The sequence below is a fragment of the Trachypithecus francoisi genome, unplaced genomic scaffold, assembly GCF_009764315.1.
Source record: "Trachypithecus francoisi isolate TF-2019V2 unplaced genomic scaffold, Tfra_2.0 Lachesis_group1, whole genome shotgun sequence".
Taxonomy (NCBI): domain Eukaryota; kingdom Metazoa; phylum Chordata; class Mammalia; order Primates; family Cercopithecidae; genus Trachypithecus; species Trachypithecus francoisi.
Genome location: NW_022681454.1, coordinates 179302801 through 179330729, shown reverse-complemented (window position 1 = coordinate 179330729; position 27929 = coordinate 179302801). Strand labels below are relative to the sequence as shown.

The 27929-nt window shown below is 40.7% G+C and overlaps 1 protein-coding gene across 3 annotated transcripts in view; it reads left to right on the top strand.

The window, feature by feature from the left end:
- Nucleotides 1-1335: 1335 nt before the first annotated feature.
- Nucleotides 1336-27929, top strand: part of PDLIM3 (PDZ and LIM domain 3) — a 36586-nt gene continuing 9992 nt past the window's right edge. The window contains exons 1-4 of one of the 3 annotated variants that reach the window (XM_033215859.1): nt 1336-1601; nt 13652-13803; nt 15361-15445; nt 24544-24731. In XM_033215859.1, the coding sequence (XP_033071750.1) occupies nt 1509-1601; nt 13652-13803; nt 15361-15445; nt 24544-24731 (518 nt within the window). In that variant the 5' untranslated portion in view covers nt 1336-1508. Of the gene's footprint in view, nt 1602-13651; nt 13804-15360; nt 15446-24543; nt 24732-25098; nt 25167-27929 lie in introns of all 3 variants that reach the window. The other 2 variants (XM_033215860.1, XM_033215858.1) reach the window with 2 other exon arrangements.

Here is a 27929-nt window from a genome sequence, read left to right as displayed (position 1 = left end):
ACTTCTGAGCACTTTCCTGCTGGTCTCAGTGAAGAGTAAGATGTAGGAAAACTGCCCATCTCATGTCCCTGCTTTCCATGCACTCTGCAAAGCCTGAGGAACTCATCAAGCCTGGGCGACAGATTAAGACTCTGTCTCAAAAAAAAAAAAAAAAAACTCATCAGATATTATATGGATATTGTATAGATATTGGCTACATCTAAATGATGCCAAGATGGCCAGTGAAAAGGCAAAGAAAAAAATCAGCTGTTTACAGAAGCCAGGTCGTGAAGTAAGGTAAAAACAATTACTATAATTACACAACACCAAATGACTTGTCCGATTTTTTTTCTGAATGGACCTCTGTGTGTGTGCATGTGTATGTTTGTATCACGCAGACAGAGCCAGCGACTGACAGAAGAAAGGTGCCCTGTGATACAGCCTCAGCCCACATAGGCAAAGTCAGCAGGAAGACAGAACATTCAGCTGCTGGATGGTCCGGCATAGATGGGGCACTGGGAAATGTCTAGAACTAGAAAATGCTTATCCCCCGGGACTTTTACGTAATCCACCACAGCGAACAAAGTAATGCCCATCATACCTTTGTGATTTACATTTGCCCAGGCTGGTTCACTTTGCTTACTGCTTTCTGCATCTCCTTTCTCTTTTCTCCACCAGTCTTAAAACTGCTTCCAAAGAGACTGCCCTCTTAAAAGTCTGCTGCAACTCTGTCCTCCTGGACCAATACGACCCTATCATATGGGGCATTAAGTCCACAAGACCCTTGTTCTTGAGTTTTTAAAGCATTTCTTATTTCTCTTCCCTCATCCTTCCCTCTCCCTTTGGGAATCACAACATCCTAACACATGACACCAGAAATACTTGAGTCCACACCAAGACTACCACAGGACCCCGGCCAGACTCTCCTGCACTTTGGGAGGCAGAGGTGGGAAGGCTGTTTGAGCCCAGGAGTTCAAGACTTAGCCTGGGCAACAAAGAGGAGACCCGGTCTCTACAAAAACTAAATAAATAAAATAAAAATTTAAAAGGACGTTAAGTAACTTGCCCAAAGCGGCAGAGGTAGTAAGTAAATATTAATGCACTCGAAATTGCTAAATAACAAATTGTATTGATGATGCTCGTTTTAATTGAAAGCATGGAGGCTGTGGTCTGACTGCTTTCGCTTCCAACAAAGTGTACTGCTGCGCTCCAAGCAGAAGATAAACAGGGAGACAGGTGTGACTTCAAGAGAGCGACGGACGCTGTAACCCGAAGCCCCCGCGCCCGCCGAGGCCCGGGAGGCTGCCCCAGCCGGCCGGGCTGCGCACTCCCGCAGGGCTGGCGCGGCTCTCGCTTCCAAAGTTGGAGCTCTCCGGGGTGGGAGGGGGCGGGGAGGACGGCGGGGCGGTGACGTCACTCCCAACGGGGATAAAGCGCCCCCGCCCGGGTCGGAGCGAGGACGCTGCCCGGCGCGGAGTGGCTGCCCCGCGTGGGGACACTCAGAGCCCGGTGGGCCGGAGGAAGGCGACATGCCCCAGACGGTGGTCCTCCCGGGCCCTGCGCCCTGGGGCTTCAGACTCTCAGGGGGCATAGACTTCAACCAGCCTTTGGTCATCACCAGGGTAGGTGTCGGCGTTCTTGCTTTTGCTGCGAGGTGGGGACTCCGGCGGCGTCCGGGGGGACGCGGTGGGTGCCCCGGGGCCGAGGGCGGCCAGAAAGCGCGCGCGGGCTGGCGGACTGGGCGCTGCTGGGTCCCGGGCTTCAGCGCCCAGCTCCGGGGGCGGCGGCAACTCGGTCAAGTGGCTGCGGAGCGGCTCAGAGATTGACAAAGTCCGCTCTAAAGGTGTCCCATCCTCTGGGTCCGCAGCGACTTTCCGAGGAGAGCCACTGGGCTCAGGGAAGGCGAGGCTGCCAGACTCAAGTGCGTCCTCGCCTTTACGTATTAAATGTTTGTATGTGATTACAGAAATAAAACACACCCCATCGCCCTTCCGTAACAAATGATGGGTCCCGGGTGGGAGAGACGAGGGACTGGCGCCCCCGGGCATTCCCTGGGGCTGGCGCGCAGCTGAGCGTTTTTCTCGTCGGGATGAAAACTTCAGCAGCGCGCTGTTCGCGGGGCACGGCCTGGGTTGGCCAAACTGGAGCAGCTCCTATCAGCCCAGACAGGGGACATATTCCTAATGCGTCCTCCTGAGTTTCCAGGCATTTTGAACACATGTTTTCCAAAGCTGAGAACTTGGCTTAGCAATCCTCAACCTCTGACTCCAGCTACAAAGAAAACGTGGCGGTTTAGTTTACCTGGTGCAAAGTAAACCACTCAGCCTAAAAACGGAAAATAATGCTTTAATATCAAAATCAAGCTTTACTTAGTGTTCTCTATTGTATGATGAGAAAACAAAGTAAAAATAAAACCTCAGGGTTTCTCTCTTATCAGTAGATGTAAAGAATTCTAAAGCATTATTTGGTCTAGTTGATGTTTTTCTAACAATGTTTTTTTCATAGAAATTTAATGTATTATTTCAGTTATCACATATAAAACATTTAATACCTAAAGGCGTAAACTTTCAGTTTTAGTTTCAGAGTATTATACTTTATTTTCTTGTATTCGCATGCCATATTTTATAAATGTGTATGTTGTAATCTGATTCATCTCATACAGATTTTGAACAAGCTAATACCTTTGAAATTCTGTTTTATTTATATATGCCTATGAGAATTGGGAACCAACATCCTTTTAAAAATATGTCAAAACATGTATCCTACAGACGCATACAATGGAACATTTCAAGCCTTGTTTTACATTTTTCAAAAACATATAAACATATCTGACATGTGTTTTTATATGAAACATGAAAACTGTTCAACATACCCCCAAAAACGTTCCTCAGTAAATTAAGCAGAAAATGCTTTAGTGACCTGGGCCAAGCAATTCCTATTATAGATTTACCAAAAAAAAAAAAACCACTTTCCATTATATCTAATAAGAATATTTTTAGTTTCTGGAGTATAGTTTTTATTTAAATTGAATAAACTTTTGAATCCTAACACAGAATAAATCATTAACTTCTAACAAAATAATTTCATCATGAAAATCTTTTAAGGTATTTATAAAAGAAATATTTTGCTATTATAGTATAATTGTATGTCAATATAAGTAATGATATACTTGAAATTTTGAGTTGTTGACATTATAAAAGTTTATTTTAAATCAGTGCTTACATTCCAGAGTTGGACTACAATAGCTATTGGTAAATATATTTGATATAATGACAATTATTATTAGGGAAACCAATTCTATCTGGAATTTCTAACTCATAACTAATTTGTATCACTCATTTTGACATTTGGTTCAATAACAGTTTATGAACAAATATTTCACTTGATTATGCCTTTTCTCTTTAATTAATTCCAGGACAGCAGGTAAAACCAAATTATTTTTGTATCCCAAGCGTCCCCAAAGCCAGGTATATAGTAGATTCTTATTGAATAAATAAGAATATTCATTTATTTATTCAATAATAACTTTTATGCTTTAGTGAACACCTGATTGAGAATATTTTCACTGAAATGATAAGAATACTGAAATTTGTTAAGAAAGAGAATAAAAAGTATTACAGAAAAATAACTCAGTATTGTTAAATGGTGAATTGTACCGCTTTTAACATTTTTACACCATTTTGAAAGGTAGTGTGTGAGGTCGTAAGTGTATTATTGTACTCTTTTGCTTGCCAGGCATTGATGGGAACCTTTTATATGCACGAACTCACTGAAATCTCACAATAATCTTTAGGAGAGTAGCCGTAGTGACGTCCCCTTTTGCAAATGAGGAGAATGAGGCTTTAAAAGATTCATTAACCCGCGGATGGTCACAAGCAGTGGAACAGGCTCTGATGCTGGGTCTGCCTGCATTCTGAAGTCCACAGGTGAAAATGGACAGTTGTTCCGATATTTCCAAAGAGGTGTTTTCTGCCATCCTCTTCATCACTGGCCTTATTGATTCTGTCTTCAAGATCTGCCACTTTCCATTTTTTCTACCACTGTCCTTCTTCAAGCTTTCTAGCTCCACACCTAGACATTTGTCTCCCCCGTCCAATTCACACAGCATACTCTTACTGTCTCTGGAAAATGCCAAGTTTTTTCCTTTCTCATTCTTAAAAATCCTTCAGTGGCATCACTGGTTTGTAGAGAGTGAAATGTGTGGCTTTAGCATCACATTCATGACTTTTCACCATCTACTATCCCAATTTGAGTTGCTAACTTCATTTCTTTCCTCTCCCTTCGTTTTCTCTCCCTTTCTTCCCGTTGCTCCACACGTAGGCAGTGGGGCTGCCCTCTGGACTGCTTATGGTTTCCCTGACATGTGTTTGCTCCTGATACCATTTTTGCCCAGATTTCTTTTCCCCACACCACACCACTGTGCTCTATGCCTGTGAAAACCCACTCCAATGCCTCTCCCCAATCCTTCTTTCGGTAACAACCATCTCATCCATTTGATTACTGTAGCTTTCGGCCTGTGTAACCCCTCCTTATGTCATGCCTGTACCAGATATTTCACTGCATCTGTATCCCACTGAACGGCACGTTCCCCGAGGGCGGGAACCTTCTAATTTGGGGGGTCATTCAGGGCTTAGCACCGTGCCTAGTAGATCATATGTGTTGTAGAATAAATATAAACACAGTATGAATGATTGACTAGATTGTTCACTTTTTACATAACTTTATTACAAGTAGGTACAGAATGTGTTCTCAAAAAATATTTCACAAAAAGATAAGTGAGAATTGTTTTATTGTTAGTTGACTTGTCATGTTTTTGTTTTTTTTTTTGTTTTTTTTTAATTTTTTATTATACTTTAAGTTCTAGGGTACATGTGCATAACGTGCAGGTTTGTTACATATGTATACTTATGCCATGTTGGTGTGCTGCACCCATCAACTCGTCAGCACCCATCAATTCATCATTTATATCATGTATAACTCCCCAATGCAATCCCTCCCTCCTCCCCCCTCCCCATGATAGGCCCCAGTGTGTGATGTTCCCCTTCCCGAGTCCAAGTGATCTCATTGTTCAGTTCCCACCTATGAGTGAGAACATGCGGTGTTTGGTTTTCTCTTCTTGTGATAGTTTGCTAAGAATGATGGTTTCCAGCTGCATCCATGTCTCTACAAAGGACGCAAACTCATCCTTTTTGATGGCTGCATAGTATTCCATGGTGTATATATGCCACATTTTCTTAATCCAGTCTGTCACAGATGGACATTTGGGTTGATTCCAAGTCTTTGCTATTGTGAATACTGCCGCAATAAACATACGTGTGCATGTGTCTTTGTAGTAGAGTAATTTATAATCCTTGGGTATATACCCAGTAGTGGGATGGCTGGGTCATATGGTACATCTAGTTCTAGATCCTTGAGGAATCGCCATACTGTTTTCCATAATGGTTGAACTAGTTTACAATCCCACCAACAGTGTAAAAGTGTTCCTATTTCTCCACATCCTCTCCAACACCTGTTGTTTCCTGACTTCTTAATGATTGCCATTCTAACTGGTGTGAGATGGTATCTCATTGTGGTTTTGATTTGCATTTCTCTGATGGCCAGTGATGATGAGCATTTTTTCATGTGTCTGTTGGCTGTATGAATGTCTTCTTTTGAGAAATGTCTGTTCATATCCTTTCCCCACTTTTTGATGGGGTTGTTTTTTTTTCTTGTATATTTGTTTGAGTTCTTTGTAGATTCTGGATATTAGCCCTTTGTCAGATGAGTAGGTTGCAAAAATTTTCTCCCATTCTGTAGGTTGCCTGTTCACTCTGATGGTAGTTTCTTTTGCTGTGCAAAAGCTCTTTAGTTTAATTAGATCCCATTTGTCAATTTTGGCTTTTGCTGCCGTTGCTTGTTTTTGTTTTGTTTTGTGCTTTTGAGACAGAGTCTCGTTCTGTCACCCAGACTGGATTGCAGTGGTGCAATTTCGCCTCACTGCAACCTCCACCTCTCGGGTTCAAGCGATTCTCCTGCCTCAGCCTCCCTAGTAGCTGGGACTACAGGCACCTGCCACCACACTCAGTTAATTTTTGTATTTTTTTTTTTTCTAGTAGAGATGGGGTTTCACCATGTTGGCCAGGCTGGTCTCAAACTCATGACCTTAGGCGATCCGCCCTCCTCAACCTTCCACAGTGTTGAGATTATAGGCGTGAGCCATCACGCCTGGCTAATTTGTCAGTTTTAAATAAGTTCTTAATATATAAAGAATTGAAACACCAATGTCTGTACTTAAAGCCACAAAAGGTCCCATAAATGAGATGTGTTTAATCAAGTCGCCATTAAATCAGCTTTTGTCCTCTTACAAGCTATACCCTTCACTCCCCGCCTCACACTATACAAATACAGGCTACAGCAATACTCCTCGATAATGGGGCTCCAACTAGAGTTTGTAGGAGAGTGACAAATATAACTGCCTCCATCAATTGAAATTACAATTCACAAAATTAGGACACAGGGCCCTCACCCCTGTAATTGTTTACAATCCAGATAATCAGCCAGATGAATCTTTGTATTATTAAAAGGATCAAAAGTAAGGTAAGTCAAACACCAGACATTCTCAAAACAAATTTTTAGCAACTGGTTGTGATAAACACAATTTTTAGGAAAGCAGTTTCTAGGCAATAGTGTGATAGACCTTGTGCAATATAAAATTTCAGTTTTGGATGTTCAGTTTAGGGGAGGGAGTTGTTATTTCAAACACCATGTATAACTGGCCTAAGCATTTCACAGAAGAATTTCAAGGTTCACTTCCTTAAGTGAGCATCTTTTCTTTTTCTTTCATAAGACGCTTCTACAAAGTCTAAGTTTTTGGACCATCCAGAGGCTAGATCTACTCTCACAGACAAGTTACAAATCATTTGCTTTGACAAAATTTCAGTATGGAATACGGTAATCCCCTCTCACCCACAGGGGACACATTCCAAGACCCCCAGTGGTTGCCTGAAACCTACATTACTACCAAACTCTCTATAGATGTGTTTTTTCCTATGCATGCCTACCTGTGATAAAGTTTAATTTATAACTTGGGCACAGCACTCGTGCACTTTGGGGCCATTATTCAGTAAAATAAGGGTTGCTTGAACACAAGCACTGCAATACTGTGACAGCCGATCTGATAACTAAGACTGCAAAGTGATTCACGGTGAAGAGTGGCGCATAGACAATGTGGATACGCTGGACAAAGGGATGATCCATGACCCAGGTGGGACACAGTAAGACTTCATCGCGCTACTCAGCACAGCTGCAGTTTAACACTTATGAGTTGTTTACTTCTCAAATATTCCAATTACTATTTGCAGGCTGCAGTGGCCTTGGAGAACTGAAACTGCAGAAAATAAAACCGTGGATAAGGGGAGGCTAGTGTACAGGGCAGGCTTCTTTTATGTCCGTGATATAAAATGATTGTCTAGATCTGATGCCAGTGTGTCTTTTCTCACTCGGTTTCTCTTTCCCCTCTTCTCCCTCCTTCCTACCCAGAGCACATCTAAGATCAAGATCATTATAACTGAGAATGCTGTACGAGCTTGAGGACCAGTATAGAAAACGTTAGCATGTTCCTAATTTTTGCAGGCTTTAAGAGAGAAAAGTGTATGACTTTAAAATAAACTACATTTGAAATTTAATGTAATATAAACTACATTTGAAATTTAAACTTTTAGAAAGGACTGTTTGCAATTGAATGCAATTCTTTTCCGGGGTAAAACAAATGTAGTAGAAAGGTTGATGTAAATAAAAACCTATTCAAGTTTGTTCTAACACAGACCATGTCTACATGGAAGTGCTGGTTTGTGTGTAACTCGTACATCCCACAAGTATCTACTGTGTGCAGAATGTCTTGTACGTGAGAGATGCTGCAAGCGTATAATTGTGGCTTAGACGGGCTTCTAACCCCAGAGAAGCTAATATCAGAAAAGAAAGAACATGTATATGAACTGCCGTCACACAACCTGTCCAGAATTCCACAAGAAAACCATGCCCAAAGAGCTAGGAGGTGTTGAAGGAAAGATTACCTGCAGGAGAGGCAATGCGAGGTGATGGAAGATTCTGAGCTATGGAGCGAGGCGGACCCAGGTGGGAATTTCAGGTTTTCTCAGGATGTGGGACCGTAACCAAGCTTCTTACACTTTCCAAGCATCCATTTTCTCATTTTAAAAAAGAGATAACTACTTTGTAAGATTGTCTTAAGAATTAAGTGAGATAGTAGTTCTCATTAGGAATACAGTGATGGTTCTCAGCCCTGGCAGCCTGTTAAAGCCGCCTGTATGACTTTTGAACACACCCACGCCCAGGTGCATGCAGGGATTCTGATATAACCAGTGTGGGGTGTGGCTCTAGAAATGTCTTTGGCAGCCAGGTGCTGCAGGGCTGCGGATGCCAAGGAGGCACGTGGAGTCTGTTTGCTAGGGAAGGAGAAGGAACAATGGGGTTTCTCATGATTTCGATCCGTGCCTGCTGTGCAGTGCTTCAGTGTCTGCTTGTCTGTTTCCATAACTATTTCAATCATTTTTATTAACAGAAACATCATCTCGGGACTATCTCGGACTTGCCTTACATCTCCACATAAATAGGATATTATAGATGCTTTATCTGTGTTTTCAGTTAGCTTTTTTCCCCAACAGATCCAAGTAATATAGGTTGATGTGAATAACAGAAATCATCTGAGGCTCTTGTTAAACACATAGATTCCCTGGCTCCTCTCCTAGAGATTCTGTTCCTGATTCAGAGCATCTGGAGTAGGGCTGGAGTCTTTAATGTTAGCAAGGACCCCAGGTGATTCTTATAAACACACAAGTTTGAAAATGTGCTGCTAAGTGATTCACTGCAGTGCCGTGTTCAATGATCTCTCCAGTACTTTTGATATTTGAGACCCTAATGAGCCTAAACAATAAATAATCCACTGAAAAGCTCTATGCCTCATTTCAGCTCTCTCTTCTCCTAATTTGGGAAAACAGTAATAAACTGTGCATGCTAATACAAAGTAATGATATAAGGAAAGAATATAATAAGGCAATAAAATAATAACATAAAGTAATGCAGGGAAATAATAGATTTTCATGTTTAAACAGATTGTTTAACTTACTAAAATCAGGCCAATTTCACAGACATTGTCTTTTTTTTTTCAAGCTCCAAATAACTTTAATCAAATCAGTTATTCAACTATACACATCCATAGCTTTCTTTTAATAAGCCTACACTAACCCTTTAGTTTCAGTGAAAATTCTTTTTTTATTATTATTATACTTTAAGTTCTAGGGTACATGTGCACAACATGCAGGTTTGTTACATATGTACACATGTACCATATTGGTGTGCTGCACCCGTTAACTCATCATTTACATTAGGTGTATCTCCTAATGCTATCCCTCCCCCCTCCCCCCTCCCCATAACAGGCCCTGGTGTGTGACGTTCCTCACCCTGTGTCCAAGTGTTCTCATTGTTCAGTTCCCACCTATGAGTGAGAACATGCGGTGTTTGGTTTTCTGTCTTTGCGATAGTTTGCTCAGAATGATGGTTTCTAGCTTCATCCTGTTTGCAGATGACATGATTGTATATTTAGAAAACCCCATAGTCTCAGCCCAAAATCTCCTTAAGCTGATAAGCAACTTCAGTAAAGTCTCAGGATACAAAATCAATGTGCAAAAATCACAAGCATTCCTCTACACCAATAACAGACAGAGAGCCAAATCATGAGTGAACTCCCATTCACAATTGCTTCAAAGAGAATAAAATACATAGGAATCCAACTTACGGGGGATGTGAAGGACCTCTTCAAGCAGAACTACAAACCACTGCTCAACGAAATAAAAACACAAACAAAGGGAAGAACATTCCATGCTCATGGATAGGAAGAATCAATATCGTGAAAATGGCCATACTGCCCAAGGTAATTTATAGATTCAGTGCCATCCCCATCAAGCTACCAGTGACTTTCTTCACAGAATTGGGAAAAACTACTTCACAGTCATTTTCTGATCACTGGCCTGGCTGCACTTGAAAACGAGAAAGAAGTAAAGGCATCATATTTTCTCCTCTCTCATTCCTCTATTTCCTTTTTCTTATCAACTCTCTGCTTAGAGGTCTCAGGACAACAATAACCAGGTTGAATACAAAATGACAAGTGGGATCTGGCCATCACTGTAAACCACCTGTCCTAGCTGACTTCTGAAAGAGCTGGTGACGTAGCTCTACAGCTGCTCCCAGCTCAGCAGCAAGCCACAGGTTACTTAGACACCTCTTCTCCTCAAAGCCAGAGCCAGTTTTCCTTGTCCAGCCTGTCTTAGAGAGCTGTAATGGGCAAAGGTGTGCGAAGGGGCTTTGCAAATGTAACATTTTGCATAAGTATAAGATGTTATTTAGTATTAATATTGTTAGTAATTTTTAGTAACATTCAGTATCTAAGATATTCAACTTAGATATCCAATAGCTATTCATTATCTAAGTCCAATACTGGGGGTATGACTCTAGATATCAATAAATATTGGACTTAGATAATGAAAAGCTGTTGTTCAGATGTCTGTTTAAAATTCGTGTGGACACATGCAGAAACAAACCTCCACTTATCCCACCTTACACTCATCCTAACCAGAGCTAAAAGAAAAGTTAGACTTTTCCAAATCAGAATTGAGTATTACATAACTTAAATCAATTTAGGTATATTAGAAAAGCTAAGTTAGGCTCTGAAAGCAAATATATTGAAATATACCTTCTTGTGTGTTTTTGTTTGTTTGTGTTGGTTTTGGTGAGGGGAGGAGGTCTACCTCTGTGGCCCAGGCTGGAGGGCAGTGGTGCGATCACAGCTCTCTGAAGTCTCAAGCTCCTGGGCTCAAGCAGTCCTCCCACCTCAGCCTCCTGAGCGGCTGGGACTACAGGTGTGAACCACTATGCCTAGCTTTTCTAAGAAATATTTTTTTCTGTAGAGACAGGGTCTCGCTATTTTGCCCAGGCTGGTCTCAAACTCCTGGCCTCAAGCAATCCTTCCACCTCAGCTTCCCAAAGCACTGGGATTACAGACATGAGCCATCATGCCTGGCCTGTGTTTTAACTCAAAGAAAATTATTCTAGTCTTAGACATTTAAAAATAGAAAATACTGATATTGACAAATTAGAGAAAATTGAAAGTTTAAGATTATTTTTATCCCTACAAATCACTCTGGGAATGGTAACTTTTGTTCTGACAGTTCTGAGTCTGAGAATGTTTCTGAATGGAAAACAGCTATGAAATGCCTCCCAAAGGCTAAGATATAATAATCCCCAGTTGTCTTCACCCAGCTTCTCTTAACTGTTCCTACTGGAAAAATCATTGTGATAGCTACAGTGAGATGATCACAGAAATAAAGTGAGTACAATAAACATTTTAGTAATGAGACAGAAGATCCAGGACACATGAGAACTTATTATTTTAGCAATTGTATTTATTTAGATGAACTTGTATCTTCCTTAGAACCACAATTAGATAGCTAGAATAAGCAAATAAAGAAAAAGCAAATGAATTAATTGCTGATCCTCAAAGCATTAGAAATAATCTAGTTTCTTCCTGGAGCAGTTTGAGATTTGACTTAGTATGTATTGTTCTGCTCTGTTAGAAACTCGCAAACGTAGCAATGACAAGTTGACATTAAAAGCTATAATCTTTGGGCATATAGGGACTAGTTCTTTTTTATGTAAGCTCTGATTTAAATGCTTTTTAATTGATTCTTCAATTATTCTAAGTACTGGGGTATACACTGTGAATTATTAGAAACATACATCATATTGTACCTATCTTCAAGAGCATCCAGTCTAGTTGGGAAGACAGACAATACACAAACATAAAAGTACAAATAATTTTCATTAAGGAAATAGGGTATAATGGTGAAGAATGATGGGGGAAGGACTAGAGAAGCTACTTCAGATGTTTGGCGAAGTCTTTCTGAGAGTGCAGGATTTGAACCTAGACCTAAAGGGTTAGAAGGAGTGAAGAGTAAGGGAAGCATTTCAGGCAGAAATAAGAGTGCATAAAAACCCCCAGAAGGGGCACACGCTTGGCCTACATGAGGAACTAAAAGGAAATCAGAATAGCCACAGCACCATGGATGAGGGAGAGCAGGAATCATGTAAGATGATGTGAGAGAAGTAGGCAAGGTTAAGACCCATGGGAGCTGTAGGCAGAGGTGTATAGTTGGGATTTACCCAGGAAAATTGGGAGTAGGTATACTGGTCAAAAGAATCATTGCCTTTAACTGAATATTCAATGGTAATGATTACCACCTTTCTATTTTTAAATATTTTAAAGTATGGAAAACCATATTTTCCCATATTCTGTATTCTTAAGTATTCCTGTTATTCCTGCCCCTGAAAGAAAAACATGTGGACAGTATAAAATTGGATCTTGCTTTTTCACCTAGTTTGATAGTCTCTGTTTTTTAAGTGATGTGTTTAGATGATTTACATTTAATGTAATTGCTGATATGGTTTAATTAAAATCTACTGTCTTGTTAGTTGTCTTGTGTTTGTTTCATCTGTTCTTCATTCATGGAGAAGAAACCATGAGTGAATACAAACTTCCTTTGTGTCTGTGGTTTCCAGGAGTTCTATACGCTCACGTTAACTCACACTGGATCTTTAGCAATTTGTTAATAATTTTAGCTGAATTCTTCATAACAGCTAGTATGGGAGCCCCATCTTCCTCCATGCCCTGCTCCATGCAGTTAAGCCTGTGCTCATGTCTTGCCTTTGCTTGAAGGCACCTATCTTTCCTTAGATTTTAAGTTTATTGCCCTGTGACTTCAGCTTTCTGAAGGGTTCAAGAGAAGCTATAATTTTGTGTATTATCTGGCCTCTTCTTGTTAGTCTCTACAGATTTCTAAACAAAGTGTAATAGACTGGGTGGCTTTTAACAACATAAATTTATTTCTCACCATTCTGGAGACTGGAAATCCAAGGTCAGGATGCCAGCATGGTTGGGTTCTGGTGAGGAACCTCTCCTGGGTTGCAGACACCTCACTTCTTATTGTTTCCTCCTTATTGGAGACAAGAGAGCTGAGAGCTCTCTCCCAGGCCTTTTTCATAAGGGCACTAATCCCATTCATGAGGGCTCCTCACTTCTGACCTAATTACTTCCTAAAAGTCCCTCCTTTAAATACCATCACATTGTGGTTAGGATTTCAACATTCGAGTTTGGGGGGGACATAAATATTCAGTCCATTGCATGCCTCTTATGTGAATTTTAAAGATGATAAATAGTAAGGATTGCTATATTTGGATTGAAAGCAGTTTCAATCTGAATATAAAAGTTGTCTGAATATAGTAAAACTCTATTCCCAAATAGAGACTTCTGGGTGATGAAAAATAAAAAAATAATTTTTTAAGACAAAAAAATGTATGATTCACACTGGGAATTATGTAAGACGTTTTAAAAGAGAGTAACAGATACAACAAGGTCAAATGTGGTTAGTAAGAAACAAAATTATTCAACATGATGAGAAAATAGACCTAACTCAATTGACCAACTGAGAGTTTCTTAAGTTAGATTTACAGTTTTTCTGCCCAGTGAAACATTTAACATGTTCCCAGGCTGAAATACAAACGTCAGGCACAAAACTCAAGATATCGCGGGATGTTCGTTTTTAAATGGTGCCATGATTTCTTCCAGATTACACCAGGAAGCAAGGCAGCAGCTGGCAACCTGTGTCCTGGAGATGTCATCCTGGCTATTGACGGCTTTGGGACAGAGTCCATGACTCATGCTGATGCGCAGGACAGGATTAAAGCAGCAGCTCACCAGCTGTGTCTCAAAATTGACAGGTGCTTCTTAACTAATGGTAGTTAAATCTGATCTGTTTTGCAGGAGAACCTGAACCAGAACTATAAATAACTTCATCCTCCTAGCAAGGAGTGCCACAGACCTAGTATTTTGGCTGGCTTTTTTATATATCAACTACTTAATTCTTTACTAAAGTCAGTCAATCTAGCAGTTGTTGACAAATCATTTCTAAAAAGGATTCTCTGGAATGTTAGAATAATAAAAGAGGCTGAAAGAATTTGTTCCAGTAATAACCCAGTTAATTAACTATGAAAATAGAACAACTATTGGCCACATAAACACTGAACAGCACAACTAGTTATATCGTTGTTCTCAGTGTGATAGAGAATGGAATGGAATGGAGAGATTCCCCTGAAAGAATCTCTTGACTTGCCCAACTGTAATTGTATTAAAAACTGGCTGCCAATATCCTGTCTGCCATTGGCTGTTTTGTACAGAATTCAGCCCAGAAGAACGTTACAGGTGTGAGAGTGCGTATACACAAGGGCATGTTAAATACTGAGACATTTCTGACCCCACCCCCCAAAAACACTAAGAAATTGAGCCTGATCTCCTGCCATCAGATCTCTGATCCAAAACTGAACCATGATAATAGTAATTTGTTATAGTGGTTGTTACTGTGTGTTCATCCTGTTATGATTGTACTTGCAGTTTTCCCTGCTGTGGTACAGAAGGATCAATCAATCCACCAATCTGCCGTTTCATGGGGTGAAGTAGATTCTTTCACTCTCCATGCGTAACCTGTGTTCATGCCAAGCTTACAGTCCCTTAAGAGCCATTAGGTCACAGGCAGATGCATGGGAAGGGTTGGACAAAGCACATTTCCTTGATGCCAGTAACAAATCCACCTGACAGATCACTCACTGTCTTCTGCAGTGGCCTCAATAGGACTGGAGGGAAGTAGGGAGGTCTAGGGAACTTGCCTGGTGGTCATCTGCAGGGTGTGCCTGCAGAGTCTCCCTCTCCTGTTCCCCACGTGCATTGCAGGCCTCCTTCCTCCAGAAACTGCACAGTGTACTCCAGGCAATTTTTATCTAGTCTACAGTCTCCAAAAGGACATTAAAAATGTAAGACTTCGGCCAAGTGTGGTGGCTCACACCTGTAATCCTAGTGGTTTGGGAGGCCAAAGTGGGTGGATCACTTGAGGTCTGGAGTTCAAGACCAGCCTGGCCAACTGGTGAAACCCTGTCTCTACTAGAAATACAAAAATTAGCCAGGCATGGTCTTGGGCACCTGTAATCTCAGCTACTTGGGAAGCTGAGGGAGGAGAATCCCTTGGACCAAGGAGGAAGAAGTTGCAGTGAGTCAAGATTTTGCCACTGCACTCCAGCCTGGGTGACAGAGGGAGACAACATCTTAAAAAAAAAAAAAAAAAGACAAATGGGAAAATGCAGAATAATCAGCAACAAAGAAATATTGCTTTTGCGTAAGTTAGTGAGGGTTGCTAGTATTTTCACAAACATAATGGGAAATTAAAGTATACTAAAACTGAAAGTGCCATTAGAATTTGAAGTTTACAAATTTTATTTTATTTCCAGGGCAGAAACTCGCCTGTGGTCTCCACAGGTATCTGAAGATGGGAAAGCTCATCCTTTCAAAATCAACTTAGAATCAGAACCACAGGTATGAATTTTAGAGCAAACGTTATACGTTGTATTTCCTTTTAAATCATTGGGATGCCTTCCAAGGGGAAGAAGAGACAAATAGAAAAATTGGAACAAGCCACCTGATGAAGCTGTTGTCTGTCATTCTTCTCTGAGATTCATTTATATTATCCATGTTTTCTTACATCAAGAAAAAGTAGTGTTCCTATGTGAACATCTTGTTGAAAGACAAAATATGCTCCCATCAGAAAGAATTTGGCTAAATCTACAGAGTACACTTATTATTTCTTTCATTTCTTATGATGGACTTCTGTGAAATGACCATGAGGTAATCTAAGGAGTTTAAGTCGTTAAAACAAATCAAGGCAAAAATAAGGGCTACCATTTGAAACAGGTGCCTCCAATCTACTAGTTATTGTGAATTTCAATCCTTCGAGGTCTTCACCCAGATCTCATTTTATCTTCTTCTTTAATTCTCACTTCTGGGATTCTATAATTAAATTTACTCTAAGAAAAGAGTGTTGCCTAGTGTGATCATGGTGATATTCTGCCATTACAGCTGAATTATAAAAGATAAAGGATTTTCTCTGGAGGCAACTGTAATAAACTAAATTAATCTAATCATCTGATGCTGATCTATGTCTGCTTTCAAAAGGTCCAAAAAACCTGAAATTAGATCAAATCTTGATTGTGATGTACTGAGAAATCTAATTAAGAAAAGCATTTTGGCCGGGCGCGGTGGCTCAAGCCTGTAATCCCAGCACTTTGGGAGGCCGAGGCGGGCGGATCACGAGGTCAGGAGATCGAGACCATCCTGGCTAACATGGTGAAACCCCGTCTCTACTAAAAAAAAAAACTAGCCGGGCGAGGTGGCGGCGCCTGTAGTCCCAGCTACTCGGGAGGCTGAGGCAGGAGAATGGCGTAAACCCGGGAGGTGGAGCTTGCAGTGAGCTGAGATCCGGCCACAGCACTCCAGCCTGGGTGACAGAGCGAGACTCCGTCTCAAAAAAAAAAAAAAAAAAGAAAAGAAAAGCATTTTATGACCTCTACATAGAAGCTCTGAAGGTTTAGAGATACAGATGCGTACATTTACTGCCCCTTCTGAAGGTTTAGAGATACAGATGCGTACATTTACTGCCCCTTCCGAAACACGTGTTCCTGCTGAGCTGATTAGCTATTCCCAGCACGTGGTTTTTCTCTAGAACTGATGAAAGGGAACTGAAAACATCGTTGTAATTTATGCTTAGAAGTACTTCCCCTTTCAAGAAAATCAACTCCTGAGTTTGTCCTTCAAGTTTTCCACTTGTCTCCATATACCCCTGATTTCTTTTGTGAAAAGATGTTGAATAACATCAGTACATGTATCTCCTAGGGCTTCTCAAAGATTAGAATAAAATAATACAAGCAAAGAAGTTGTCACACTGAGTTGTTCAAATAAGTGGTAGCTCTCCTTATTATCAGTACGTTACCCCCACCCCAGGCTGGAATCCGAAAGTCTCCTGGCCTTTCTTGCTGGTGAGATAGTTAGCTGCCTACATGATAGGACGTCCTAGAGGCTAGGAATGCCTTCTTTGTTGCTATTACAAGGGTCATGACAAGGGGATCCAAGCTTTATTTTCAGTTAAAATAGAACCTCTCCAGGAGAAGAAGGATCCTGAGCAATATAATCTTTAGAGGAAATGAGTTTATTAGATTATTGTCCTAGAGTTTTGACTAAAGGGAAGGTGGAGTCTGAATCTAAAATCCACTAAAAGCAAAAAGGAGGAAAAACTAAGCCCCAAAAGGAGTGATCAGGACAGAGAATATTCATGAAGGCAGGAAGCTTGAGGCTGTTGTCTTCCCTCTAAGTCCCCCTAGCTCAGTCAATAGCCCACAGCTCAATAAATAGCTGACAAATGGATGAAAGGAACTGAAGTGCCTGAAAATGAGCTGTGCATTTTCTAACATTGCCAGGACCTGTCCTGGGAGCCAGTTCTCAGAATGGTGTTCTGCCATCACTCCCAGCTGTTGCACGGAAACTAATCTTGAAAGTTGAGCGGGGCCAGGCGCATTGGCTCATAGCTATAATCCTTTGAGAGGCAGAGGCATAAAGATTGTTTGAGCTTCAGAGTTTGAGACCAGCCTGGGCAACATGGTGAGACCCCATTTCTATAAATTTTTAAAATTAACCAGGGCGTGATGGTACACACCTGTAAGTCCCAACTCCTCAGGAGGCTGAGATGGGAGGATCGCTTGAGCCCAGGAAGCCAAGGCTGCAGTGAGCTGTGATTGCACCACTGCACTCCAGCTTGGGTGACAGAGCAAGACCCTGTCTCAAAAAAAAAAAAAAGAAAAGAAAAAGAAAGTTGAGTGGGATGCTTAGGCAGGGTAAGACTTTCTGCTCTTTGGGGTAAGTGAGCAAAAGATAAAATGGATGGCACAGATAATAAATACAATGAGAAGGGATCTGAATGCTGATGGCGACTCCCCGTGACATACTAGGTGGGCTGGTGAATAACGATACCTCTAGTCAACTTTTGCTTTGCTAGAAGAAAAGATTGGAAGAAAAAAAGAAAGTTCTTGAGGTAGAGTTCTCACTTGTATCTAGCCCTTTGCAGAGATGCCCAAGCCAACCTGCTTCCTCCCACCCTCATCAATTTATCACCTGGAGGTAACACATGAGAAAAAGAGACTATATGGTGCTTTTGAAAATTAAAGTCAATATACATGCATTTATTGACCACTCAGCCTCTTACTACCTGGACCAACTAGATGGGACTCTGCATTTCCTTTTCCCTACACAGCACACATCCAATATTGCACTGCACCCTTTGCAAATTATTTTTCCATGCAAGAATTTCTCCTAATTTTTAAACCCAGTTTCATTAATATGAGATGCAAGAAATGAGGCCGACTAGACAGATCTGACCAAAGTGCCAAATCCCCAGTGATCCTTCCTCATGGTTGCATCCCTCACCCTGGCATGTAAGGTAATTCAGCAGGTATTTACTAAGCACAAAGTGAGTTTAGACCAGGATGGGAGCCCGCGTTTTGCTAACATCTCTCCAGAATTGGAGTTTAAGGGTGATTCTCCAAGTTGTAGCTCTAGCAGAGGCTTCTTTTGCAAGTCTATGAGTATTAATTTATGATTATGGTTATTCTAAGGATGGGATTTTAAGGCATAATCCTAATTTTCAATACTCTGACCTCTTGTCAATCATGTATTAGCCCTTGTGTCCTACATTTGGGGGTTAGAAAATATGAGTATTTATGATACTACAAATGGGAAAAATGAGATAAAATTGCTTTTTTTTAAAAGGTTAAGATTAGGTTAAGGTCTATAGCAGCCAGTCAGATGGAGCCTTTAAACGTTCCATTACTTGGCATCATGACTAATTCTTACTGACATCCTCTCCAAGAGGCCAGTGTTTGAAATGCTCCAAGATAAGAACAAATTCAGTTCTACTAAAGAACCAAAGGATTTCTACTCCTTATGAGACTCTCAGGCTAGATTTCCGCATGGCCAGTTTATGTGACTTGGTCCTTCAGGACAGACATTCCCCACACGAAAATAACTAAATTGCAGTGTATCTTCTGCTATCCAAAAATCCTGTAGAGTAAACTAGAACAAAATGTGCCAATAAAAGTCGAACAGTGAGTTTCACTTGTGGACTGAGACTGGAGAAAAGCTGAGCTATGGTTATAGGGTTTTCCGTTTTTCTAAGTAATACAAAGCTATACAAAAAGATGTCTTTTTCTTTTTTATCAAAATGACAACTCTACAAATAGAGCAATCTTCTGGACAGCAAATATGTGTCAGTTAAAGACACAACTGCCATTAATATATCATGCTTCAAGATGTCATTGCAGATGAATAGCAAAAGGACACTGAGCAGTGTGAAATTGGAGTTTTTGTTTCTCAACCCAAGTCAAACTTTTATTGTAAGTTATGTGACCTTTGACAATGGAATAAAACACACCTCTTCACTTTCATATCTATTTGTTGGGGAAAAAACTATATTCTACCATCCAAGCCCAGTCACAGATAATAAAATGTTAGTATGTTTATTTCTGGGTTTCTTCCCCTGTGCATAGGTTTAAGCTAAGGGGATGTTTACTTATACAGTTATAGGAAGAGTTGATATAAAATTTTAATATCTAGATTTTAAAAATTTGACCAGGCGCAGTGGCTCATTCCTATAATCCCAGCACTTTGGGAGGACAAGGCAGGTGGATCACCTGAGGTCAGGAGTTTGAGACCAGACTGGCCAACATAGTGAAACCCCAGATCTACTAAAAATACAAAAAATTAGCCGGATGTGGTGGCGGGCACCTGTGGTCCCAGCTACTGAGGAGGCTGAGGCAGCAGAATCGCTTGAACCCAGGAGGTAGAGGTTGCGGTGAGCCGAGATTGCGCCACTGCACTCCAGCCTGGGCGACAGAGTGAGCCTCCATCTCAAAAATAATAATAATAATAATAATAATTTTTCTATGCTATCATCAAATAGCTAGATTTTGTTTTTATGAGTTTAGACTTGAATCTTAGACATAAAGGGCATGTTAGGTGTTGTTTAGATCAACTCCCAGCACCTGAATAAATGCCTTCCATGCAATCCTGAACACAATCTATTTTTCTGTACAAAAATAGACAATATGGTCCATTTTTCAGTACAAAGTGTTGCTCTTGACTAAGAGTATGTTAATGAAGCTATTTGTCCTTTTTCAAAGCTTACAGTCTCAAACCATAACCCTCAGATTTGCTTAATGTTGGGTGAACAACTCAAAGGTGTACTGTGCCTATCACAATACAAGAAAGATGCTTTTCAGAAACAAAGATGGTGCTTATCTAAATAAGAAGAAAGCTATCTCCATTTCCATAAAAAGGGTTGCATCCTCACCAGAGAAGACGGTAGAGTTTACATACACAGTCAAGAAGAGTGTGGGATAAAGTCATTTTTATTTTCATAAATAAAAAGTGTTTTGATAACTGGAAGGCAGCCCCTATAAAACAAGCTTTTATAATCACCATTTCCTCAAACTCTTCCCGGTGAGAGATGGGTAACCCTTGAAACTGCTCACTGGAGGAAAAATGATGGTAAGGGTTCATTTGAGGGGTGACTATGAGGAGGGAGTGATTATAAATTTCAAACATGATGAAATATAATTTCTTCATCATGGCTTGATTAAATATAAGATCACTTCATAGAGTTTGTTTCTCTTATATACCCACCATTTTTTCATATATATGATTTGATTTGATATATACGTATGTATACATATTGTATATAAATATGTATGTGTGTATATGAATCAAACATACTGTTTCTGTTGGAGATGGTTCTGAATCGTAAAGATTATCTGAATCTTTACCTGTGAGCAGTCTCCAACTAAGAAGTTGAAAGGTGAAGCCTTTGACTGCTGTCATGTCTGCGGTCATTCCGAGGACGCGGGAGACTGCTGTCCATGGCTGCCTCCTCTTCACGTCAGCAGAGTTCTGTCAAGTTACTTAGCTTTCACTGGGACAGCCCTAGCCTTCTGTTAGTTCAAAATGTTGTTCCTTAATATAAGCCTCTAACATTTAAACTAAAAATGTTAAATGTATCAATTCATGGGAATAATTACATATTGAATTCCTAAGAAATGAGAATGATCTGGGTGGTTTTGTCTAGATAGAATAAACACAAGAGCTGGACTATATTAACTGTTGTATACACTTTTTTAGCTGGTGTTTTCAGTTACTTGTGATTTTTCCAGGAAAAATAAAAATGAATTAAAGTGGAACAGCAGACTTCTAATTGGTTTTGTCTTTTGATTACATTTGACCATCAACAATGATGTAAGCCTTGGATAGAATGTTGCCTCTGAGTGCCCCACTTAAATTTCTTGTTAACCTTTGGTGTATACACCTCATTGTGCTTTTTGGAATGACTCTAAAAGCCCATAAACTAATGCTTTGCAAAGCCTAAATAAAAATGTTTGCAGCCTGTATTAGAAACACTTCCTTTTAAGATCTGAATGTAAAATAGAGGTTGTTGGTTTTTTGTTTTTTGTTTTTTTTTTAACAAATTATGCATTTGTGATCTTTGCAATATATGTATAACCAAAACCGAAAATTGCAAAGAAATTGCTTGGAGCTGATTAACTACATGCTGCTATTTAGAAATTCTACTAGAGATTATTAATGCACAAATATTTTCAGAGAAGTTGCCTCATTTACAGGACAACACTACCTGTATTTATTTATCATCTTAAGGCTAAGAAGAAATAAGGGCAGAGGTATTTTCCATAAAGCCATTATATTATGTTAGTCTTTATTAATTCAATTCTACTTACCAAGACTTTAAGGCAGGCCTTACTTTAAGAAAAAAAAAAAAAAGCTAAGCTCCACAAAACTTAAGTGATTCAGTAATGCCTGATTATTTAATTAGCCTGAGAGACTTATAATCCACCAGAACTAAACTAGGCAGTTAGGCAATTAGCGTGCTGTCTTCTCTCATACCAAAAAGGCTTGAATCATGGCCATTGTCATTACTTACAATTATTTCTAGTTTTTCATGCCATAATAATGGCTGATTATACTGGTTAATCACAAAACTCAGCCAATCCAAATTCACTAATAAATCAGCTAAAACATTTAGATTGCGCCATTTATAAATGTTTAGCTACACACATTTTCACAGGCTGTAGGATTAGGCATTTTTCTAAAGCTCCATTTGATGGTTTGGGTCATTCTGCTCCCTAAGAGCAGCTACAATAATGTTAATCAACTCCTTGGCCGTGAGCCTTTATTATGAAGGAAAAAAGTTAAGTGAACAAGATATCAGCCAACTCAATCACACTAGAAAATCACAGACTAAATTGAATTCAACTCAGACCTTCTTTTTGGGTTCAGGAGGCTGTTGAAATATGCTGTCCAAGGTTGGTGAGAGAAACGCTGTTCTTCACCGCATCACAGATTCTCAGGTTCCCTGGGATGTGGGGCGGGTAGAGTCAAAATCTCCTAGGCTAGGATTCGAAGCTGCACCCCATTGCCCTGGCATCACTTTTGTTTTTTTAAGTGAGCTTTGCCAGGAGGCCCGGATAGTAGAAGAAGGAGTACGCTCAGGAGAACTGAAAGAAAGTGTTTTGTAGGAAGTTGTTCATATTCTCAAGAATCTTCTCTGAAGAACTCTGGTCTTACACCCGGGGAAGAAAGAGTCTCTCTTTTCTTTCCTCCTCCTTCTTTTCTTCTTTTTGTTTTTGACCGTCTGTTTCCTAACAGAAAAGCACAGCCCACAACTTATCTGAAATGAAAAGAAGAGAAAAATAAATACTACAGGATTTTTTTTTTTTTTTTTTTTTTGAGACGGAGTCTCGCTCTGTCGCCCAGGCTGGAGTGCAGTGGCCGGATCTCAGCTCACTGCAAGCTCCGCCTCCCGGTTTACGCCATTCTCCTGCCTCAGCCTCCCGAGTAGCTGGGACTACAGGCGCCCGCCACCTCGCCCGGCTAGTTTTTTTTTTTTTTTTTGTAGTTTTTTTTTTTAATAGAGACGGGGTTTCACCGTTTAGCGAGGATGGTCTCGATCTCCTGACCTTGTGATCCACCCGCCTCGGCCTCCCAAAGTGCTGGGATGACAGGGGTGAGCCACCGCGCCCAGCCACTACAGGATCTTTTAATGCTTTAAAGACAGTAATCTCTTTCCAGTATTATTTCAAATAATTATATATGTTTGTACGATTTCAAATCTGGAACACTGATGCCACGTTCACAAAAGTAAATGAAGTTGATGTGAATGTGTAAGGGAAAATAGTGTTAGAAAGATTTATCTCACTAATTCTGCCAAATAGAAAGATTTGGGGCCGGGCGCAGTGGCTCATGCCTATAATCCCAGCATTCTGAGAAGCAGAGGCAAGTGGATCACCTGAGTTCAGGAGTTCGAGACCAGCCTGGCCAACATGGTGAAACCCCATCTCTACGAAAAATACAAAAATTAGCTGGGCCTGGCGGCGCACACCTGCAGTCCCAGCTACTCGGGAGGCTGAGGCAGGAGAATCGCTTGAACCAGGGAGGAGGAGGCTGCAGTGAGCCGAGATTGCGCTATTGCACTCCAGCCTGGGTGGGAAGAGTGAAACTCTGTCTCAAATAAATAAATAAATAAATAAATATTTGGAAAGAGAATCAGTGACCTGTAATTGAGCATATTCCCTTTTGGTTTTCTTCTGTTGCTTAGAAGAAAAAAGTTGTAAAGGCTTTACAAAATTATAAATCTGTATAAAATCTGGAAAACATGATTCCCACATTAAAAAAAATAACATAGGATTTCAGATCATTCAGACATGTTTCAAACTCAGGGTTGAGGACTCTGCTGTTTGGTCCTTTTCCCAAGGAATAAAGTGAAAATCCTCCTGTGAATCACACACGTTTTCTCTCTGAATTACTGACTTTAGTCTTTTGGGGCCTAGAGTAAACATGAAGAGTTCTTCAAACACAACATGAAATCATCGCAATACAAAAGGGGGGGCTGTGTGTGCTATTCCTTCTTTCATAAAAAGAGTCTTTCAATTGCTTTTTCTAAAATTAAGATTATAGCTTAATCCAAGTTAAGAACTTTTTAAAAGACATTTTTAAAAACAAGTTTTTACCTGGCTTATTTTAAATGATTCAGTGTAGTTAGTTATTCATAAATGCTCATTCTCCTTGTTTTGTTCCCTCATTTCTCAAAATGGGGGAAAGTTTATCAATATATCAATAGAAGAGAAACCATATGTAAATTCTACTTGAGAAAATGTTAAGTATAATTTTCAAGCCAAAAATACCATTTCTCACACAAAATGTCTGCATTCAAATGAGTCATTAGAATTTCTTAAAGCTATAGATAAAGAAGTCAGGGACAGATAAGGGATGCAGTGTTTAAATTATTTTGTAATATTTTAAATAAGGTCCGTTCCTTTTCACCTTAACGTTTGATCAGTGAATATAGCACATGTACAGTTCAGAGAAAACCATGGAAAAGTGTATGGCTAACTCCTCTAATCTTTCCATCAATCTCGTCGTGAGTAAAGATGCCTTTATTAACGGTAGTGATGCTGTTGGTTTCGCTCACTAATGGCTTTCTTGTGCGCTGTGTGGCTCTGTGTATTTTGTCTGCCATTGTACAGGAATTCAAACCCATTGGTACCGCGCACAACAGAAGGGCCCAGCCTTTTGTTGCAGCTGCAAACATTGATGACAAAAGACAGGTAGTGAGCGCCTCCTATAACTCACCAATTGGGCTCTATTCAACTAGCAATATACAAGATGCGCTTCACGGACAGCTGCGGGGTCTCATTCCTAGCTCACCTCAAAAGTAAGTATCCGACTCTGCTCTGGCCACAGTGTACCTAACAGCGATAGTATGGTTTCTTTTCTTTTCGAAAGTCCAGCTCTTGCTGTTTTATTTTTACTTTCCTGAAGGCACTATCAGATTTCTATTTTAAAGACAAGTATCTAAAACATGTTTCTAATTGCTGTGGGGCCCGGTCCGCCAGTGCCTGACCATTTAGTGGATAGATGGTTGAAAGGAAGAGATCGTCCTGGTTCCGTCATCACGTTTGCTAGTTATGACAATAGTTGGTGGTAAATACTCCTCTCTGTACAATTATCGTTCGTTAAATCTTATCTGAAAAAGAATTCGTCTTCCACTGAGGGGCCTTTTTAATGCTTTGTTTTTACAGGATGTGAACTACTTTGAACACAAGCACAATATTCGGCCCAAACCTTTCATAATCCCGGGCCGAAGCAGGTCATAAGCTCTGAGATTGTGAAGTTTGCAGTGCATGCTTCTTAAATCAGTTCTTACTAATCATCGAGAAAAGTAACTTGTAGATGTTTGGAGTGGCTTTTCTCATTGCGAAGCTTATTTCAAAAGCAAAAAGAAACCAACTCACTTAGCAGAGTACAGAGGCCAAATAACTTTCATTTCCAAGAGTAAATATTGACAAGATTACAGAGCTGTGAAATTGTATGCAATCACCACGTGTATTTATAGCGAACAGCCCTGAGGCTCTGGGGACCCCATCCAGAACACCATGACCTTTGAGTCGGGCAGTCGGTATATCTATCCCAGGTCAGGAAAGCCCTGCCAGCGGGAGCAGGCATGGAAACCAGCCCTGGTTAGGAGCAAGGAATCAGGTGAACAAGACAGAATGATAAGGAGCAAGCTCTTCCTTCTCGTCTCTCAGTAGAGAAACTGATCATCTTCAGGTCATCCTTTTCAAATCTCTTCTCTAGAAATTGAACTCCAACCTAAAGGGAAAGAAAATAATGCCCTGTATTGCCAAATCAGGAAACTGTGACTTCAGGAAACCTCAGTTCCATCCTTCTGACCTCAGCTAAGCTGGTCAGCCCACAGGAAGGAAGCTGGTGGTTAGACTGGATTCTGACAGGAACACTGAATGTGATTTACCGCAGCTGTTGCAAACTGGTGGCCCATAGGTGGATTTATTTCACAGGCATGTTTTATTTAACCTTTTTGTTTAAAAAAAAGAATGTAAGTGCCTTTAGACAGAACATTTAAACTCACCATCTTGTCAAAATATGCATCACTCTTAAGTGTGTGAGACGCGGCCCATTTTCATACATGTGTGACCTCCTGGCCCCTCTAGACACCCGAGCTTATGACTCCTGCCATAGGCTGTGGAGAGGGGGTCATCCCCTCTGTATGATTTCCATGTCCAGACCTTTCAGTAAGCTACAGGCAGAGCCAGGTGATTGTCTCAAAACATGCCGGACAATTCTTGTGATACCAGATCCGGGAAGGAGCCCTGGACTGGAGGAGCAGGAGAAAGGCGTTAAGAAGGGCAACCATCTTCCTCCGTATCTTCCTCCACTGGAACGTGAGCTCAGTGTCTGCAGGGACCTGGTCTGACTGGCTCAACATTACACCCCCAGCACCTAGAAATGAGACGGAATAAATGCTCAACAAGCGACCATCTACAAACAGACAAAATAAACGTCCAGTAAATGCTTACTGCATAAAGGAATCGAATCCTGAGGGTGCACACCATTTCCCAAGCGAGCCGCGAGAGTCCAGAGCCGTCTCGCTCCCGATGCTGGCAGCTCTGTGTCCTCTCCTGCCTCTCTCTGTGTGTTCCCTCGTTCCCATTCTGTTCTCATCTGCATCTTTTCCGTTTCTCCACTTTCAACAGCTTCCCCACCCCAGCCCAATCCCAATAACAAAACACTGGATTTAAAGTTAAAATGATACGATATTTTACTGTTGAATATATACAACTTCCCAAAGAAGCACAGTAAAATTAATAACTTGCGTTCTTTTCAGGTTAGTGTGACTGAGTCCACCCACACCAGCTCTAGGGCTTCAGAAGGCTTGGATAAAGTGATATGTTAGAGTAACACGTATCCTGCCTTTACTAAAAACCTGTGACATTCAATGGTATAAAAAGTCAGGAAAGTCAGAAAATCCTAGGTATATAATCCCCATTAAAAATTTTTTTTCATTTTAACTTAAACATGGGGATGATGACAAGCCACTCATAATGTCATTTGAAGATAACACCTTTTAATATAGCTGAATTTGGAAGAGAGGAGGAGAGAAACAGAAGTGAGGGGATTTGCTTAAAAAACAGATGCCAGTGCACAAATCTTAAAGAACTATAAGGCCTGGTGTGGTGGCTCACACCTGTAATCCCAGCACTTTGGGAGACAGAGGTGGGTGAATCACGAGGTCAGGAGTTTGAGACCATCCTGACCAACATGATCACCATGTTGGTCACCCCATCTCTACTAAAAATACAAAAAATTAGCTGAGCGTGGTGGCAGGCGCCTGTAGTCCCAGCTACTTAGGAGGCTGAGGCAGGAGAATTGCTTGAACCCAGGAGGTGGAGATTGTAGTGAGCTGAGATCATGACACTGCACTCCAGCCCAGACAACGGTGTGAGACTCCGTCTCCAAAAAAAAAAGAATTGTTAAAGAGTGCCCCCAACATCCTTCTTCTCTTCCTGTGCCTCCTCACTATTTGCTGTAACTTCTGAATTTTTTGTTCCCACCAAACTATTCTTCATCAAGGTGGAGTTGTAAGTGGCTGCATACCAACCTACTACTACATTTGTTTTTAACTTTTAAAACAAATGTAGTTTTTGTTTGGGTGCATACTACTTGTACATGTTTATGGGGTACATGTGCTGTTTTGATACATGCATATAATGTGTAATGATCAAATCAGGGTAATTGGGGTATCCATCACCTCGAGCAGTCACTTGCTTTGTGCTTTGGAACATTCCACATCCACTCCTCTAGTTATTTTGAAATATATAAATAGTTGTTAACTATAGTCACCCTATAACTACACAGTTATGAACTTCTTTAATCAAAAGTAAGTTGGACATGCTAGTGCTGGGCATGGTGGCTCACACTTGTAGTCCCAGAACTTTGGGAGACCAAGGTGAGCAGATCACCTGAGGTCAGGAGTTTGAGACCAGCCTGGCCAAAGTGATGAAACCCCATCTCTCCTAAAAGTAGAAAAATTAGCCAGGCATAGTGGTGCACG